At 39.2% G+C, this 20,965-nt stretch overlaps 2 protein-coding genes across 12 annotated transcripts in view; both read right to left on the reverse strand.

Moving 5' to 3' along the window:
* Positions 1–20,965, reverse strand: part of TRIM2 (tripartite motif containing 2) — a 96,601-nt gene that overhangs the window by 54,292 nt on the left and 21,344 nt on the right. For 2 of the 11 annotated variants that reach the window (XM_021530187.3, XM_021530183.3), the window contains exon 1: positions 5,485–5,984. The exons of 8 other annotated variants lie outside the window; for them this stretch is intronic. The gene's annotated coding sequence lies outside the window, so the exon portion shown is untranslated. Of the gene's footprint in view, positions 1–5,484; positions 5,985–16,382; positions 17,707–20,965 lie in introns of those variants that run through there. One more of the 11 variants, XM_077782925.1, reaches the window with a different exon arrangement.
* On the reverse strand, positions 17,733–19,391 carry LOC144246225 (syncytin-2-like). Its single transcript, XM_077782927.1, has one exon. It carries the CDS (start codon positions 19,389–19,391, stop codon positions 18,360–18,362), a length of 1,032 nt encoding a protein of 343 aa, XP_077639053.1. The 3' UTR covers positions 17,733–18,359.

The following is a 20,965-nucleotide window of genomic DNA, read 5'->3' on the forward strand; positions in this document are numbered from 1 at the left end:
ACTAAAGACATCACTGAAACTGCTGACACCTGCTCTTTTGGAAGTCCCATTTCTCATGAAGTATGCAAGTTCTCTTTTAGTACAGATCATGGGCCAAATATGGCTGGGGCTAAATATGGGACACTTACTGTCCCTTCAAGGACCACTGCAGAGATTAATGCATTCAGAGGCACACAAAACCCATAATTGTTGGGATCTTCTCAAGAACATTTCCAAGTTCAGCACAATCTTTTGAGTGCAATCTGTTGTTGTTGTTCTGTAAGTAATTGTTTCAAGTGTATTTGCTCAAGATTCCATCACTACTTCTGAGGGCTTTTGTTTTGCAAAAGGTGCAGGAACATTTTCCCCTTTCATGTTTTCATACTATTCAGAGTTATATAGTTCAAAATAATATAGACACTATTCTTTTCTTGCTAAATCAACTCCTGAGCACTTCACAAAACACACTGGTAGATATCACACACCTTCAAGCTCACAAATAACCAGGTTCTGCTGAACTTTGATGTAGGAGGAGGCAGGCACAGTATAGATCCTCACAGGGACTAAAGCTTTTTTTAAACCATCAGTCCAGGCATGACAAATTTCCAAATTCATTGAAGGAGTATCCTCAAAACTAGCATTCAAAACCCATTAAAAACAAAAAGAAGAAAAAAAAAAGAAAAAAGAAAAAAAAAGTTGGATTGTCACTCTTTGTTTCCAGAACTACAAAAAAAAAAAAAAAAAAAAAAAAAAAAAAAAAATCAGGAACAGAAGCTCATGGCAGCACAAAACAAATAGCTTTCCATGACAAAAGAACAGAAAGTCACCCATAAATAAACTGATCATACACATGTTTAGGCAGACTAATAACACTTAGACAAATAAATCCATACTGGATTAGGAGCAAGCAAATTGCTGAACAGTCATCTCAAGCATTTAAAATCTGATCAAATGTAATTGCATCTACTTCAATCCTTATGTCTTTCACAAAGAGCATCCACCTTAGCATAAGGACTGAAAATCACCATCCATGAAATTAACTACTCCTACAATGCATCCAAAACTGATAATATTCAGATGGTTTTAAAGTGAGAAAGAATGAATAATAATTTTACACATGAGCAAAAGTGCTGACCATAAAAAGCAGAGTTTTTTGGGGTTCTTCCACGGGAATATTAAGTATACACGTGATTACAGTAAATTTTTAAGTAATTTCTCTTCTCCTAGTGGCAGGGCATATTCTTAATTTATTACCACCTAGACTTAATATTCAACAGTAAATCATCACAGCCATTTCAGCATGAGTTTCCTTTGATGCTTGTGTTAGCAGAGTCACCATGTAATGTAAGAAGTGCCAGAATACAAGCTGCTAACATTTTTCATGTGTCTGTGATTAGTCTCTTCTTAATTTAGCTGTGCCTCTTTTAACCCTACTGCAACTAGACAGTGGCCAGATGGATAGAGCCAGCCAACATCTACCTGCTACGTCTACCTGTTCAGTTCCTCAAGAACTATATTTCATTTGCATTTCCAATTTCAATTCTTCCCTTTGAATGGGATTTGCCCCTGAGTTTTTGCCCTAAAGTCCAGCTAGCAAGTAGGAAGGCTGCCTGGTTGCCTTCTCAGCTGACTAGATCCTTGGCTGTCCCCACACTGAACATTAGTGACACGTTACATCATTTGTTTCACTGTATGGTATTCCAGTTATAAACTGCTATTTCTGATCAAGCTATATTACTGACTTCTAGCTAAAATCACCTTTCAAAGTAAGTGATGCCCAATCTAAATGTAACCAAGCACCCCAATTATTAGAAGGAGTGACATGCTATATGTCTACAGATTGTGGACAGAAAATGTTTAGGTAGTCTGTGATAGAAAACCAAGGCAAATGCCTTTAATGTTCTTTATAGAAATAAAACCATTCAGAAAGTTTAACATGAAATGTCATTTTCATTTCTCCAAAGGCCAGCCTGAGCTTTGTTCAGTGGAAGGCATTCTTTATTTCAGTTGATCAAAAGCAAAAAGGAAGAAAAAAAATCTAGTGCACAAAACAGGAATTCTTCCAAAATTCACTTGTTAAGTGATTGCAACCAAGGAGCTTTTTCCTTTACAGACATATTAAGACAAACCTGAGAGCACACCAAGGCACTGCCTGCAATCCATTCATGTCACATAACAAATAGAAGAGGAAGTCCAATTCTAACAGAAGGATCATGTCTTGAAAAGTAACTTGACAGAAGTGGAGATTTAGAGAGGTAAAGTGCATTTATGTGACGGTTAAGCCCTCTAAATAGTTGTTATTTCCTTTCCTATATTGATTTATTTCAAAAAATATTGATTTTTGTTTTCAGTCTTTTTTTTTTAACAGCTCATGCCATGCATTTGACATGGTTAGCTCTCCCCACCTTTGTTTTTTACGAGGAAATATTACAGAAAACATAAGAACAACCCGCAGTCTCTGGAAATAACATATAATTATTGATAATTATAATTTTGGTTGAAGGTGTCAGCCAAGTGTAGCATTTGTAACAGTGGATTGCAATCTGGCAGTCACTGGATTTCTTCAATAACTGAAAAAGGCAAGTTCCTATATGTTACCCTGCAAAATATGGATGGGCAGAATTCCAGGAGAAAAATTTTAGGGGTTTGGAATAGGTAGCATTTTATAATACAGAATACTTCATTGTCAGTAAAACAACTAATTAAAGCTAAAGTGTTATTCCCTTATATAATGTCATTGTGTTAAGGAACATTCTTTATAAACTGACATTATTATTTGCAGTAATATATGCTTGTTGCTGTGTATAAAAAAATAGTACTAACTAGCTCCACTTGTATCCTCAGACACATTTAATTCTGATGAGACAATATGCTTGCCAGCAGATCAAATAAGATGCTTTTACATGTGGCTCAAGGATTTATCCTAACCTACTATACATTATGCCTTTGTTTTTATAAAAATAGTTCATGTGTCTAGACACAGTATTACATGTTTCTGCAAAACTGTGTATTTTTAATACTTTATGCAGATGATTAAATTTCAGTTTCAGTATAGTAATGTACAGCACTTTGTTCTCTGGATTAGAACACCCAGTACCTTTCCAGTTAATTTAATTCCTCACTTTTCCTCAAAGGAATCAGGAGCATCGCTGCATTTACATAAGCTGTCCAAATTCTAGTTTTGTTATGAATTAATGAAATTCCATTATCAGGCAAAGACAGGCCCAGCATGCTTCAAGCACCAATTATCTGGGATTTTCCAGTAAATAACCTGAGCTTCAAGCTAAAACCAGAACTGCCAGAGAAAGAATAGTCTCATGGGCTGGGGAAATCCCCCAGCAGAATTATCGTCTTTGTCCAGGTAAGGTCTAATGTTCCAAATGTTGTGCATGCTGCTGGACATAGCAGAATTCAGACAGCACTTGCATGTGTCACCAGACCATGGACACTGCTTGTCTCAAATCTAGCCTCAGATGCAAGATTTCATCAAAAATCAATGCCATGAAAAAGATGAACTTTCAAGACACACATATCCCCACCACTTCTCAAAAGCCTTAAATGTATATGTACTTTTAATTTTTATTCTGTGTCTAGAAGGACCATTGTCTCCCTTTACAAATTACATAAAGAAATCAAAATATATTTCCCTGAAATATCTTGACTGAAATAATTGTTTGCATGATTTTGATCCTTCCCTCTTCCCAGAAACCCTGTAATCAAATCTAGAATTGGTTCTGTCATAAAACCCAATTAAAGTTTCCTTCTGGCCCTCAAGCAGTGTTAGAGATGCTCCTTGAACCAAAGTTCTGTTTAGCCTTCTTCCTGAAGAAAGATGCAATTATTAAAGGTCTATCAAAGCCATTTCTCATGAAAAAAGGATGAACCCTCTACAAGGAAAAAACAAACCTGTTATTTATAACCAAATTATGGGCACTGTAGGTCCAGATTAGACATGTGTCTTCACCACTCAAGTTTGTCAAATGCTTTGCTAAGATGTTTGAGGAAACTTTTAGTTTATGGTAAGCAGTTCTGGATGAGGGCCAAAGCACAGAAGTCTTACTTCATTTTGTCAGCAGCTAACAGACCGATTCCTCCCCCAAACTCTCTGGAAACAGGGAACAACCTCCTCTTTCTGCTGCCTTTGTTTGTGAGCAGGATCATGCAGTCCCAAGACCAGGTACAGCAGCTTTCCAGTTCCTTCTCTCTATAACTACACTTTAGATATCATCCAGAAAATTATGGGACTAACTTGAAAATAAACAAGTTTATACAGATTTTAACAAAACAAACCTTTTACTATGCTTTTCAAACCCTTCAGTTTATATTCCCAAGTTTATTCAAAATATTTACATTGTCTAGAAGCTCTCATTAGTATTGCTCATCAATGTAATTTGTTTTCACTCAAGCAGCAATGTGGAATTTGAGGATAAAAAACTTCTGATTATTAGATCATAACAGCTGCCCATAGACTATTATCTAGACAATAAATTCTTTGCTCACAAAAACAAAAAATCCAAAGGTGAAACAGAAAGCAACTTTTCTTAAGCTACATCCTTATCTATGAAATATTAATTTAGTCATTGTAATTTCACAACAATTTTCTCACTTGTCCCCTTGTAAATGAACATCTTTGTCATTGCTTTGGCCTGATAAATGTTAGAGTTCAGGATGATTTTCTTGGTGTATTTCTTGCTTTATTCTTAGTATAATACCTGGTATATTATCTATAATTAGATTTTTACTTAAATCTATTAATCTGACAGTCTGCCTAGACTGCATTTTGAAAATAGCAAAATTAACTAAAAGGAGAGTAATCAACCTACCTCACTAACCTATGGAAAGCTATGAATCAGGTAATGGCTCAAGTTACACTTTACAAAAGCACAACAGAATATGGCAACATTAACGTCAACTTCCAGCTTCAAAAATGAACCACTGTGAAAAGTAAACTGTCTCCCCTAGTTAAACCTTGGCATTGTCCTCTCAGATTTACAGAGTCATTATTTTGCTTTGAATAAACATCACTATTTCTTTCCTAGGCAAAATCCTTGGCTCTGTTTCAATTATTTCTTTTAAATATTAAAGAGCAGGAAACATTTGTTTTCCCTTGTCACATCCTGTCTTCTTTACATCGCATCACACAGTCCCCTTTGAAACGCCTGCTCTTACGGCAAGCCCGACATGCACAGCTCAATCAAAACATTTGCTATTGTCTTTTGCCAGCTACAAACAAATTTCTGCACAAACACTAAAAAGGCTTAAAGGTTCCGACAGCCATCTAAAGCCGAGCTAACAGGCTGTCAAAGAAAGGCGGTGTCAAACTGCTCGGCTTCCCCGCTACCACCCTGACTTAGAAAAGAAAAAACAAGACAAAACAATTCACTCGCTCACACAGCGGAGCTCCTGGCAAGAGCTCACTGGCTATAAAACCACTGCTCTCACAAAATACTCGAAAGCAGAAACAGCACACGAACATTTAGAGATGAGTGTGAAAGGACAACTTACATTATTTAGAAAGAGAGTGGGAAAGGAACGCTGCAGTTTCTTCGTTATTTTACACTGCTTTCGGCAGAACAGACAACCAAAAAAGTTCACCTAAATAAATCCCGCCTTTTAATTTTCTGTCTCTCGGTTCATTTACTCTGGAGTCTCTCAGCCTGAAGAGATCCGACAGTCAAAAGTTTATCCCCTTGTGTTTCCGAATGATATGGCCGACTTTCCTTGGACACATACCAATGATGCAGTAAAAATAGACAAAAGTGGGGGGCAGGGAAGAAGCAATCTAGTTTGAGCCTGAATCTTCTCACTCAATGTTTTCTGTAAAAGCTGCTCTTATGTCAGAAGATCCCATTCCTACCCTAACTTGCAGAGCACTCAGTCATCCATCTGGTTTTCATAAACTGCAAATTACAGGCAAACCAGGGAACGCACACGGTCCAGTTTTAGCAGAACTCCCCAAGCATCGGCCTTACAAGCAACCCGAGGTACACAGGCTTTGAAAATACAGCTGGCCCCGTGCCGGGATGCTCCCCCGCCTGCAGATGCCCCCGGGCAGCGCCCAGCACCGAGGGAAGCGGCAGCCGCGTCCCCGCGCTCCGCGCTGCGGGAACAAACCGAGCTCGCAGCCCTCCCTCGCTCCCAGCACGGACAGCCTCTCTGGAAAGGGGCAGGGAAATCCAGGGCATTATATGAAACGTCAACAGTTTAGCGAGTCATTTAGAACAACCCGTATTTTATAAACAAGGACATGAATGCTGATCCACCCTTACATCCTCTAAACGCTTCCAGGTAGGGAACAAAGCTAATGTGTTGGTAAGTTTTGTTTTGTTGTTTTGATGTTTTCTTTTTTTTTCTACTCAGGCAACTCAGAGCCACTGGACAGCTGCTGAATAGGGACCTTCTAGGGTGGTTCAAGCCATTAATTATCAGAATGAACATTTTACCAAAAGTAGCAGAAGCAAAGTTTTGATATGCACCCCATGAAAGTCTATGACTCAAAGCCCCCAAATCACCTTCAGCCCCTATTTTCATCTATTTAAAGGTCTAGTGCCATGATTACATTCAAGTACCAAAGGCTTATGGAGTCACCTATATTTTGGATGCTTCATCGCTTTTGTGTCAGGACAGAAGAAGATTCTTTTCACAATAAAAAATCAATAAAAAAAATTATGGTGGATAAAAAAAGTTTTGTCATTGCTTACAATTAAAGTTTTTATCTGTATGTTCTTTAAAATAACAAGTTTTTTTTTAGTTGTTAGTTTTAGCAGAGGACTTTTTCAAGCTTTTTTACTGGGAATAATTTACTCTGCTTGAACATGAGACTCTGAACAAGGCAGCTTTCACTAAAGCATCGGTGAATCACTACAGTGAGTCATTAACAAAATAAAAACACCATTGTAAACACTCTGACTAAAAGTCCTGAGCCTTGTCACTTGCTGAGTTTTTCATCTTGGCACAATCAGGATTGTGTTGATTGTCTACTCATTTGTACCTGGATCCAGGACTGACACAACTGGACTGTCAAAGCCAAAAGCAATTGAACGATTTAAAAAATCCCCCAAACAAACAAGCAAACAACAAAAAAAAGCAATACCAAACGCAAAAAACAAGGCTCTCTAATAAGTAGAAGCAAATGAAGAAATTATGAATTAATTTTTTGTGTTTATTTTTGCCTGTGCTGTCACAATTCCTTCCAGTAGTTGTATAACCCATTGAATAATTTCAGTCACATCAGGTAGATATTCCAAAGGTATTATATTCCTTCAGCTTTTGTGAAAAAAAGGCAGCTGTCCAGATGAGTGAAATACAATCCAGTGTAAAAGGCTACACATGACCTCAGCTGTATTATTAGAGACCAAGGCACCTCACACAAAAAAGAGGTCTATGAGAACAGACTCCATGTGCCCTATGGCTCAGCTGCTACCAAAGTTGGACAACTTTGCCTACATTCTAGCATTTTTCCTCTCTTCTCTTCTCCTGTCAAGGTAGTAAGGACCAAAACACACAAAATGCACAGATGTCAGCTGACGCAAATAATAGTATTTTTGAAACAGTAATAAGCAGGATTTGGTAACAGCTGAGTTATTCTCCCAGTTAGTAATAAACAAGTGGGATGAACTGACTACCTCATGTTCTTTCTGATATTTCCATGATACCAAAGAACCTGATCCTTGTATATCAGACTTACATGTTTGGGGACAGAAATTATTTTATGGGCCACAGCAGAGTAGTCCTTGTGTGGCTTTCTGGGCATGCAGGAGTCTCCCCACTGTACAAGGACAAGCTGAATTACTGTTATCTTTGGAGTAAGAATGGTTTTTTTTTTGTTTTTTGGTTTTGTTTTTTTTTTTTTTTTTTTGGTGGGACATGGTAATACAGAGAAGAGTAAGTAGAAATAACCACTTTCAGTTTTGTGATGCTTTTGCTGACTGAATGTTTTTCTCCCAAATGAGCAAATGTATTAATTCACACTGATCTCTCTGGTGGTTTTCAAGATATCTATTATCTCAAAAAACAGTCAGTTTATATCAAAGGTGATTTTCACAAATAGCAATTCCTGAAGAAAACATCAAGAAAATTCAAGATTCAAAACCAGATCAATTTTAAATGACCCTTCATTTTCCAGGTTCTGGAGATCCTTCTTACTCACTAACTTTATCTCCCTTTTTTTTTTGTATTTTTCACTTCCTCTTTTATCTCATCCCTATGAGGTGCCAGTATCCTATTGTCCATACATAGCTCCCACCTCCAGGCAGGCCAGCCATGTGTCCCCTCACTGCTGCCTGCATTTAATTTGATGCTCACATTCTCACACTTTGTGAATTTGGGGATAGTCAAGTACCATGTTCCTACTGAGCACAGGGATCTTGGCTTTCTGGAGAAATGGAGATGGAAAATATTCATCACTACTTTAATGGTGAGAAAATTTATTCTAGAAAGCTTCATATCAGAAAGACTGCATCAAAGAACAGATCAGATAGGAAAAATAACTTTCTAGGAGCAATTTGTCTTCTCAGAAATATGGCAGCTTTCATTTAGGATATTTTCAAATGCCTATACAAAACTACCCTGTTATTTTCCATATTAATTTTTTCACCAAGATCAACTATCTTAGCAATATTAGTAGGACAAGAGTGGAGTAGAATGCAGCTTAGATACTGATTATGCTGGTTATGTATCTTTATATGTAGAGGCTTGAAAGGTTTTTTCAAACACCATTATGTGTTCCCTAAAGCAAGGGAAAAGTGCCCCTCCTCAGTCAGTGACAGTCAGGTTGTGACACACAGGAGATGGCAGAATATGTATCTCTCTTGGTCTGACCTCTGCTCCCATCTAATCCAGTGTGGTTGTATTGGAAGCACTGCCTTTCACAGGTATAGCTGAAACCAATCTGGTTTTCAACTAGTTTTTTGCAGCTTAAATACTGAGAAAGTGGCAAGTGAAAGGTCTTGGTTTGGTCGAGGATGCACCTTCCATTTAATTTGAATCTGTGAAATTAACTAAATGATAGAAGCTCAGGATGGTAGATTAACAAGCCCAGGTCTCACCATGGGTATATGTTCACCTTTGGTTTTAACACTAGACCACTTGGAGTAGGACTTCAAACAGGTTTATGTTTAAAGATTTCTAGTCAGTCACAACTGAAGTTCTAGATGAGTCTTCTGATGCAAACAAGCTGGCAGGCTTTGTACGTACTGAAAAACCACAGGTCTGATAAAGTGAGACAAAACTACCCCTGGAAGAGTTCAAGGTGAAGTTTTAGTTCACTTAATGAAATAAAATAACTGGCAATAATACATTTTTAAAAGACAAATTAGCTGTGACATTATGAATCATTTTATAACCAGCACTTTAAAGCCAGCACATGGAAGAGCTGCCTTAGGTCTAGGTTCAAATGCTAAACTTGGCTTCACATATTTTATCATAGCACTTCAGCTTGGTGCCCAGTGCCTTGAATTCAGCAGAAGCCTGTCCCCCTCCAGAAAGGCACATAATTGCTAGCTGATCTTCCAAACTGATATCATGTGATAATCCTTTGCTGCCTGCTCCAACTCTTAGATGAGAATGGGGCTGTTTCAGTGCTTTTGGTATTTTTTTTTCATGATGTATGTATTTTGCTTTATAATGTATCACTTCTCTTCCATGGAAAGAAAAAATGCAACTCAGACAAAACCACAATACATCATAACCTTGATGTCATTGTTGGAGAAGCCCCACGGCTGCTGTTTTCACTACTGCCTGCCATAGCCCATGGCTGTCCCCAGGAAAAAAAGGAGAATAAGCATAACTAAGCCACATTTTCCACCAAGTCTCACTGTGACTGCAGGGATCTGGGCTTGCCTGGGGCACATGAACTCATTCTGAGCACACTGGTGATGGAGACATACACAGCCTTTTCCCTTCTAAGTGAGATGAAATGATGATTCCTTTTTCCTACCCGGAAATCCACAGAACAGGAGTTAATGGCTGGATCTTCATATTCTTTAAGCAACTATGCAGTGCATATGCCCCAGTTGTTTTCATCAGAGAAGGTCAAATATTACAAGAACATAATTTCAAAATACAAACATTAGACTGTTTTCAAAGGCCCCTGTTCAAAGGCCTCTGAGTGCCCCCTCAGGATTCTTACTTCACATTGAGGCACTTGCTGAACTCGCAGTGAACAGATACAGTTCATTTCCTGACAGAAAACTGCCTGTGAAAAAATTAATCTATTTTCTGCAACCTGAGAGAGGTGAATTAGCTCATAGGTGTCCACTGAGTGCTACAGACATCATGGACTGGAGCAGGGTAAGAAAGACAACTGCAACCAAATGCTCAAGCTTCTTATATACCATGTAACAGCAGGTAAGCCCCACACTCCTCCTGACTGTAGTCCTACTTCAAGGTCTTCAATCACACTTTTGTAGCAATCACATCCCTTAAATATGGGCATACACTCAGTTTGTGCCCAGCTCACGTTTCTGCTCTGCACTGCTCTGAATCATAGTTTGCTACTCTGAGAAATTAACTATGAGCCCTGGCTCCTGTAAAATTGTACTGTCTCAGTATTACTGGTTTTCACAAACTTCCATTCATGTAAGCTTCCTTTGAAAAGCAAGTATCCTGGAAACACTGATGTAAAACATTTTCATATGTCTGCATTCATGAAAAGTTCTGAACCAAAAGTAATGTGTCCAAATCCCTCTTTTTGTTTGAAAACATCATTCATCCAAGAATCAGAAATGTTACCATGTGACTGGTAACACAAAGAAATGAGCATGTGAAGAATCACAGCAAACAGTTCAAAAGCAGCTCTGGGCCTGAAGTTGTTTCAGAAGATATTTGTTGAACACTGGACACTTTGTTTGCCAAGAAAAATAGAAAAGGCTACATTTTCTAAAAAAAAAAAAAAAAACCAACAACAACAAAAAAAAACATGCTTATATATTTCTTGGCTTAGTCTTTCTCTGACCTTGCCTGGAGCAATCCCCTTTACAGCACACAAAAACTAGTATGTGTCTGGTTTACCCTGGACCTGTCCTACTTTCCTGCCTTCAAGTACAATAAAGAGGAAAAAGAAAGTATGTTGAGACCTTTGCACTGAAGAACCTGAGACTCCAGGGAAAAACAAAGAGCCCTCTGTCTCTCAGATAGCAAACAGTGGGCTGTAGTGAGGAAGACAGAGACTAGGAAGAGAATACAGCAGAAGCAAAGAGCTCTGGGGAAGTTCTTAAGGACTGAGAGGCAGGAAGAACAAGCATCTTAAATGGCATGGAACACAGAGGTTCAGGAGGATGGGACATGGGAGGCCAGGGAAAAAATGCCTCTAAGATAGGAAGAGTTGTAGCAGAAATATAAAGAGCATGTGAACTTTGTGAGTGAGGCAAGGGGCATAGATGACATGGAGAAGCTGCATGCCCTCCCTACACAGGCATGAGCTGGAGACTTGCACTAAGGATGAGGGGCCTGAGGCTGGAAGACACTACAAGCCAGAGTGAAAGGCTGACAGGCTTGAAGCTGAGCAGAGCTTTGGGGCAGGTAGGGAACAAGATTTTCTCTACTGAAACTATCCTTATCTACATACCTGCATGCATATAAAAGATGCTGTCCCTGCTCCATCCACATGAACATCTCTTCCCACTCTTGCATCCTCTCATTTGCAGCCAGAGCCACATCAGCCCTGGCTCACATTTTTCCATCTATGTATTGGAATGTGATAGTGTAAGATTTTCCATAGCCAGTATGATCCAAGGAAATATTTTGATGTAGCTCTGGATCCCAAAGTGTATATGAGTGTTAAGCATAGATTTCAAAATTATAGAGGAGAGTGGGTATCAGGAGAAAATTACAAGGAAAATAAAAGGAGACATTTCTTCAGACAGATGGTCTCAAGAAGGCAATGTCTGAAAACTGCTGAAAGTTCAGTCATTGCAATGCTGGAGTTGACATTAACCTCATCAAATACTTATCAACTTGCTCTTACACATTTGAAAACTAATTGAAAAGACAGCCAAAGGTATCATACTAAACATCCCAGTCAGAAGCAGAAATTAAACCACATATATGGGAAAAGACTGTACACAGTCCCATTTCAGTCCTTAGTAACCAGCCTCTCTATCACCTTCAGCACGAGTTTTGCCAAAATAAGATCTGCAGAATTCGATGCCAGGATGTTAGTATAAAAAATGTTAACTTTTGACAGTACATTAAGGGATTACATTAGGAAGCATTAGGTAAAATGTCAATTGAAGATGCTGCATAAGAAGAAAGATGTCAAGAAGAAAACAAGCCACAATAAGATTTCATTTTGTGTGAGAAACTGCAGTGCACTCCTTGAATTTTAATGGATACAATGCTTCTCAGTTTCACATGCTGTGAACAAGCAGTGATAAGAGGAAATGGCTGATGACAGCCATGATAATTTCTTCAGACAGCAGCAACGAAGAAGAACACAGCAAGCTACCCTCTTAATTAGGGACATTTTATGCTACAAGCTAAAATTGCTGCTTTATTAAACCTTTGGGCAACTACTCAGGCAAAAAGAAGGAAACAAATATTTTAAAGCTTCTTCATAGTAGAAAAAACCGTAACATCTATAATATTTCCTGCCTACTTGGGCACATACTGGGATACAATTTGCTTTCTGGGCCAGAGAGAGGTGCGCTAGAGAGAGAAATGAGCCATCTGGAGGCTACAATTAATATACCAGTCCTGTATCTACCCTAAAAGAAGGTAGTTTGCACAACTATGCCTTTTACACACTATTAAAGCAATGCAGAGAGCCTGTTCTGTAAGCCAGTAATTCCAGTAAGAAGAAAGTTCAGGGTTTGCCAATGGAGTCCAAGGAAACATCTTCCCAGCATGAGAACAGAGCATAGCCAGTGCAAGTTCTGGAATGCCACTGAAGGTTGTTTCTTTCAGCATTGCTGGCTAGCACAGAGGCCAGATATGTCAGAAAGGAGGGAGATGAGGCAAAGGAACCAGTGTAAACTGGTAGGTATTGATGATTTAAAGGCAGCACAGACCTGAAGACAACTTACCCACTGCCATTCACTCTCTGTCACAGGCAAAGCAGGTAGGAAGTAATCCCTCTTTTCTGTCTTGACCCAAGTATTCTATTATATTTTAGGCAGGCCACCCTCTAGACGGAGACTTGTGGCAAATACCTAGTTGACAGACTTCTTCTACTCTACTGGGGTGAATTTTGCACATATAACCTGCCTAGAAATAATTTTCTTTGCTAAGAGCAGTACCTTTTCCAAGTAGCATCACCAAAATAAAATGCACACATTAGAGGAAGATCCTCTGCTCTTAATGTATAAGTGAGACCTGGGTATTACAGCCCTGCTGCTTGTTTAATAGAAAAGGCTGCATGCTTAGCATTTTTCATTTTTTCAGAACCAACCAGTATGTTCCACTTTAGTGGCAACAGCATCCCTTACCTAGCATCTAATACCTAGGAAAAGGGATCTGGGGAAAAAAAAAAAAAAAAAAAAAAGTCACAATGAAAGATTTAAAAATATTTCATAGGCATGGGTGAAAACTGAGGATATCAGTCAGAGGATTCAGATCTAAGAGAGAGGACAACTTACCCAAGGAGGCTGAGGAGGCAAATTTCAGCCTTTATCCCTATGGAGACTCGAGTTCTGATAGTGAGTGATTCCCTATAGACACCTGACTTCTGATAGCGAGTGATTTTATAAGGAAATCTATCCAAACCTGACAGAAGAATGCCACTGCTTCTTTCAGACCTTCAGACTTTTTCCAGTTACCTGACAGTTCAGTTTCCTGGTCAGACTCAAAAGAGCTGATGGAAGGGAGACACATACAATATTTCACTCACAGGTTGTCTCTTATCATAACCTTAATTGATGTGTGTCAAGCATATAGGACATATCAGCAGAGCACTTGCTAATAATAAACCCTGAGGCAAAAAGTACCCTTAAAGCCTTCTGCTTTCACTAAGATTCAATTGCCCAGTGTCATGAATTAGAGCTCCAATAACTCAAAATCTGTAGTAATTTAGAGAGTTGCTCCTTCCCAAGATATTGATCCATTCTGGAAGCTGGTCTGACACTCCCAAGGGCAGTATAGGGGAAATACAGTGGCTCTAATTATCTGATTACCATGAGTATATTTGGGAAATACTGGTAAGAAGTCAGGGTTTCAGTGAACCCCAAACGAATACCTTTCTTCAAGTTCTGAACAACTGAGCAATAGCTAGATTACAAGTGTGCCTGCAGACCAAACACTCAGCCACAGGAAATTGCTGGCAAATGCACCTACAGAACCAGAGGAAGAAAATGAGCCACACTAAGCAGTTGTATTTCCAGCTTCCTTGCAGATTTTAGCTCCTTTTGTAGATTGAGCATGATATGCTTCTGTGCTTGCCAGGCCATCTGAAAGCTTCGTTAATGAGTATTAGTAAATAACTTTGTTTTCACAAACTGCCTACCAGCTCAGAATCAAAAAGTGCAATTACAGCTTATTCAGTTCAGAGCAGTTCTTTTATGAAGGATGTTGATTCAGCATCTTGTTTTAGCAAGCCCTGTAAATACATCTTCAAAATTATCTCTCTGGGAGGAAAAAAAAAATCAATTTTAATTTTCTGCCTGTTTACCATGATGCAAATCAAACAGGCACAGTCTGCCCCTTCAGAGCCAGCCATGTTGTGCTGAGCTCGTGATGCACAAGGGATTTCTTTCTTTAGTCAAGAGACAGACAATGTGGTGAGCATATTGATTACTCCTAACTATGTACTGCGAGGGCACAGCAACAATTCCTAGGTGCATGTTGTATCTCACAGCTTTCATTTAACTACTGATATCCTGCTTTCTTAATCTATTGACAAAAACCATCTTCACTAATCAAGGCTTAGTATCTATCTGCTGCTTAGTGCAACTCACTGAAACATTCTGGCTTGTATTCACAGCCTGGCACAGAAGCAGCTTATTGCAGTAATTAGCTTTAATTCATACACTACCACACATGCACTGTACTGCTGTACAGAAGGCTCAGACTGAACAACCATCAGCACCAAGACCCACCCAAAATGTACTAAGTACAACAGCTGCCTATAATTTGATCAGTGTTATTAGAAAGTTTCTGTCTAGCTGTCTCCTAGCCACTGCTTTCTTAACATAATATTGCTTGACTGGCACTCTGCAACCCACAGCTCACTGAATGATGCAGTCATTAAGATCTTATAGGTAAGTAGGATTGTTCTGCCAAAAGTTTCCAGGCTGCGCCAGGGCTGTCTGCGGAAGCTGTGCACAGCCCCAAAACACAAGCAGCACAGCAGAGACAAAGGCACAACCCCAGGGTATTTCCCTATTGGGTACATCCACTGGGGGCAAGCTAAACAAGCTGAAAGAACATGGCATCAGGCCTTGCTTTGGATTTGCTTCTTTTTTTTTTTTTTTTTTTTTTTTTTTTTCCATGAGTCAAGGCTAATGAAGATCTGATTGCAACTTTCATGTGATTTTGAATAGAGGAATAATGAACATGCTTATTTACAGTGACAGGCACCTTTCTCCCCCTCAGGTATCCTGAACTCATAACCCAAGCCCCAGTTACCACACAAAACCTACACAAAGACTCGCCCAAACTTCAGCAGACCAGGTCTGAGATTCTGCATTGTGGCCAGCTCTGACATGGATATTAAGACTTTCTTTTCTGGTGTAAATGACAAAAGAGAAATTCTAAAAAGTCCATAAACATATCCAGTGCAGGTGTCAGTTGAAGAATACTGTCCAAACAGGCAATATTTGCTTTCAAATTCTGAAAATTAGAAAGGGCACACTAAAGATGCAAGAAGTCATGCTTATTCCATCTCTGCAGTCTTTTGCTCTGTAGAGCTGTGAACAGTTCCCAGTAAACAAAGAGCACTGAAATCTCTGACCATTACTTTATTTTTCTACTGCTAGGTATATATCTTCAAACATGACAGCACCTATCAGCATTTTGGGGAGCATTCTTTTTATAGTATTTTATTTCCAGCCATTTCACACTTTTCCAAACCACTTTACTCATGACCTTGCAAAAACTGCTGCTGTTTAAAATGAGACTGGATGATCAAATACTGTAAATGCCTCTAAAAATAAGAACTAGATGCAGATTAATTTGTGTGTTTATATATATATATATACATATAATATATATAAACCTCACAACTTAGTAAGTTTAAATGGATTGTGTCCTTATTAACTTTTTCCCTTTTGTCTTCTAGGAAGGTCTCATTTGAGATTGAAATCCTGTGGTCCTTGCAGTCATGACACTGCATACAAAGTAGCTGCTCTTTTACTTCAGCCAGAGGAAAATGCTTTAATAGCTGCCTCTCTAAATGACAGCACCTACCTGCCTTGCTAAAACATGCCCTTAGTCTTATGAGAAAAGCCACAAGAAGACAGAAGGCTACTTACTAGTGTTCCATAGAGTCCAGGCGGAAGAGTCAGAGGCTGAAATTCCCTGTGCCTGTGATGAGAGGATTCAGCTCGCAGCAGCATTCAGACAGTTGGTCCCATTAGAGCCATCGGGCGGCTGAGTTAAAGGGTGGCCGTGCACAAACATAAACAGCTTGTCAGCAGAAGCCAAAGAGGCGGGCCTGCCCTGCCAGCCACAATGCGAGCCAATGATTAGCTCCTTCTTCACATTCTGGGTGCTCAAGATATTGAGTTTCATTCTTAAGCAGGGGAATAAGAGGGACTGACTGGGAAGGGCTAAGGCTTGACGGTTTACTGCTAGGCATTAAAATGTTTAAGGTGGAAGGAAAAACAAAAAGCAATAGATCATATCAGGAAAAGCACGTATTTGCTGTATATCCATACAAACACTTCTAGGGAGCCTGCAGGCATCTCCAAGGCGCAGTTTCTTTTAGGTCAATCAAACATACAAACAAACAAAAGACCTCTAAATCAAATTTAGTTCATATTCACTATGTAGAAGTTTCACTTGCAAAGTTTCTAATTTTAATTGTCTCCATCCTTTTTCTTATTCTCATCCTTCCTAACATGCTTGATGTGCTTTATTTGCTGACAGTGGCATTTCTCACTTCTCTGTCACAAATGTCTTACCCTGACCTTCTTGACCTGACCCCTCAACCTTTATTGATCCTCCTATGATTGCTTCTCTTCACCTCCATCTTAAACTGCTTGTTCTTTGGGTCCTGATCTCCTGGAAAGAGCAGAGTCACAACAGAGGCACATTACAGTAAGGTTCTGTGAGACAAATAATTCCTATCAAAAGGAGAGGTGTCAAGTCTCCCTTCTCTTCAGCACCACACTGTGCCCTCCTTGTCTGTCCCCCCATCATTCGGGAAAGGCAATGTAGCACAGAAGCAAATGCTTCTTAGTCAGTTTACTGACCTTAACACAGAGACAAAAGAGGTATTGCATGGAGTAAATACTCCCTGAAATATAAGCTCCTTCTGATCTTGCCACAGTCATCTATGTTCCCACCTGTCTGCCCAGGTTCCTCTCTCCCTTTGTTGTTTGAATTGAATTGTTCCTAGTTAATTGAATACCCTGCTTACAGCTGCTGATCCTATTTCATCCTAGCTCTGTCCTACTTTCTTATGCCTCTAGTTTGGCTGTGAGGCCTGTCTGCCACCAAAATCTGTCTCATCAAGCGTTCTATAATAACTCCCTGCATAAATATCATGTTTTGTGCTCCAAGCCTCAGGCTCATTGAGCTCTTTTTTGCTATCCTCCTTAAAAACCATGCCATCTTTTTGGCTTTCACTGTTTTTTCTCTTGAATCAAAGACGGAAGCAATCCGGGCAGCAGATATTCTTTATTGCAGCGCTGGGCACATGGGGGATCTCTCCTCCTAACATGTGCACCGTGCAGCTAAGAAAGCTGTGATTTATCTTACTAAAACATGCATATTCATTACAAGTCCTGAAAATTATTTACATATTCATGATTATTCCGAGATAAGGATGCGCAAGCGTAGTTGCATTTTTGGGTGGTCTTCGGTGGTCGTCAGGGGTCCTCTGGTGGTCGTCCATAGTCTTCATCACTCTGTCCGCTAGTTGAACTTTTATTTCAAGCATGCGTGGTAGTTTTTCTGTGCTCTGGGCCCCATCTTTTCCTCCTTTCATGATATATGGCCTATTCAACTGACCACAGTCCATCTGCTGAGTATGCATTCTTTACATATCATCAGGAAGCTTATCAGAGTAAAGGAAGCTTATCAGAGTAAAATACATAGCCAAGGACAAAGTTTCTACATCTGTTTGCTAATGTCTAGAATAACAGGATACTGGTGCATATACATAGCACATAACGTTTTCTTCATTTAATTCTTTTCTAGTCATTTAACCCTTAAGTAGTTCTGAACAGGTCAGGTCCCTGTATCAAGTCCCCCCTTTTCTATAACCATTGCAAATTCTTTTGCAATCATATTACGCCTCCATATCTATATCTTTCAACATTAGTTGCTTCTTTGTTACAAAGTAAGACACACTTAATTAAAATCCAGACTATGATAATTAACAATATTACAAGTATTACGGAAATAAAAAGTTGTTTTAACCAATTCAAATTAGGTAACCAGGATGTTAGGACTTTCCACAATTCTTCAAATCCCCACGAGGTGTCATTCTTGGTTACCTCATGGAGTATCTTAGTCTGTTTCCAGATTTCACTTAAATCTGTAGCAATTCGATTATTCTGATCTACATATACACAGCAACTTGTATTTATAATGGTACAAACTCCCCCTCGTGAAGCCAATAATAAATCTAAAGCCATTCTATTTTGCTGCACTACTTGTGCAAGGCTATTTATCTCAATCTGCTGTGCTTGAATTGCATCTATTGTTTTATTTTCAATGTCTTCTACTACTGCTGAAATATTTATTATAGCTTTTTCTAATTCACTTACTCCTAGCCAAGGGAGAAACCATCTAGCAAAGGAATGAAATGCATTCTGCCTTTTTATTAGGGGATTTTCTACTTCTCGTCTAATTCTTCGAATATGTGTTTGAAGCCAACCTTCGGATAAATGATTATGTATAGTTATGTTTGGGACTACGGCTCTCAGGGTGCATGTTCCCACCCAATTTTCAGGTAACACTTTCCATGCAGTATCATTGCACAGCCAATACCATCCTTTTCCTTCTGGAACTGGCCAGAGGGTACTATTAATAGAGGTGGGGGACCCGATATATTTTATTTTATTACAACCCGTTTGATTTCCTACATATTGGACGTTATTACAACTCCCAACTTTATCTAATCCTTTAGGTGGGTTACACCTCTGCACACATTTATAGTAAGATTTTTTAATTGGAGGGTTATGAATTTTTAATGGCTGAGCTCTATATGTATAATTTACCCAGGTGGTATTCTCCCAATATCTCGTCCACGGATTATTACCAGGTATGGGGATGCCTATTAACAAGATCTGTTTTCCACTGTATTCAGGCATATGTGTACATATCCAATAATTAGTTCTATTCAGAGTTCGAGATATATCTTCTGTCAGCGAAAGATGAAGATTTAAATCCCACCGTGCCCAGGCTCCCCCATAGGTCAAGATAATCTGGAAAATCGCAATCTGGTAGGTCCTACGGGAGTAGCAGTCTATGGTTTCGTAGGGGCCTTCTTTATTTTCGAGTAGTGAATCCAAGCTGGGTGTTCTTTAATCTTCACCGCAGTGAATGTTGTCAGCAGTACTTGATATGGATCTTTCCACTTTTCTTCCAAGGGTTGTCCTGAAAAATTCTTAACATATACATAATCACCAGGTTCAAAGGCATGGAGGGGGTGATCTAATCCCCTTACTCTAGTACCCAAAACATTTTTATGTATTTCTGATAATTGTTTCTGCAATGCTTTCATGTATTCCAGTAAATATCTTTCCCCAATTTGTGCCAATTCTTCACCCTTAAATTGAAGTTGATAGGGTCGCCCATATAATATCTCAAAAGGGCTTAAATTTTCCTTTGTCCGAGGTTTAACTTTTATTCTCAATAATGCCAATGGTAAAGCTTGGGGCCAAGTTAAATTTGCCTCCTGACTAATCTTTGCTATCTGTTGTTTGAGCATATGATTCATCTTTTCAACTTGGCCACTTGCTTGAGGTCTGTACGGGGTATGTAACTGCCAGTCTATTCCTAATGCTTTTCCCACTTGTTGAACAATTTTAGCATTAAAATGTGGTCCTCGATCGGAGGATATTGTCGATGGAACTCCGAAACGAGGAATTATTTCATTCAGTAGCGCTTTAGTCACTTCTCGCGCTTTGTTAGTCCTGCAGGGATATGCTTCTGGCCATCCTGTGAAAGTGTCTGTCAGGACTAAAAGATATCTATACCCCCCTTTTCTGGGGAGCTCAGAAAAATTAATTTGCCATTGTTGCCCAGGGCAGTTTCTTTTACCTATCATCCCCAATTTTATTTTGCTAGTTGTGTCTGGATTATTTCGTTGACATATTTCACATTGCTGCGTTACCTGTTTTACTGTGGTATATAAATTTCGCCCTACTATTCTTTTGGTCACTTCTTTGTATAATGCATCTGCTCCCCAGTGGGTTTTTGTATGTTCTGCTTGTATTAGGGGCCACAAAATATTAGAAGGAACTAATATGTGACCTTCTTTTAACTGTATCCAGCCCTTTGTTCCGGGCTCACCTCCTAGATCATTAGCCAATTTCAAGTCTTCTTTTGAGTATTTAGGTGACTGTTCTAAATCAATTGGTTTACTGTCTGGTATCAAAGCACATACCTTTACTTCCTCTGCCACTCGCTTGGCCTCACTATCAGCCAATCGATTTCCTATTTCTTGGTCAGAGTTACCTTTTTGGTGTCCTCGGCAATGCATTATAGCTACTTTTTCCGGTAGTTGAATCACTTCTAATAATTTCAATATTTCTTCTGCATGTTTGATCTGTTTCTTCTGGGTGTTCAACAGTCCTCGTTCTTTTCAAATTGCTCCATGCGCATGCACCACCCCGAAAGCATATTTTGAATCAGTCCAAATATTTATCTTCTTTTCTTTTGC

Source organism: Lonchura striata, chromosome 4 (genome assembly GCF_046129695.1).
Source record: "Lonchura striata isolate bLonStr1 chromosome 4, bLonStr1.mat, whole genome shotgun sequence".
In the NCBI taxonomy this organism is placed as follows: domain Eukaryota; kingdom Metazoa; phylum Chordata; class Aves; order Passeriformes; family Estrildidae; genus Lonchura; species Lonchura striata.

What these genes read in the sequence shown, in the direction of transcription:
- LOC144246225 (XM_077782927.1), bottom strand. Translation starts at nt 19,391, where the DNA reads ATGCCTGAATACAGTGGAAAACAGATCTTGTTAATAGGCATCCCCATA.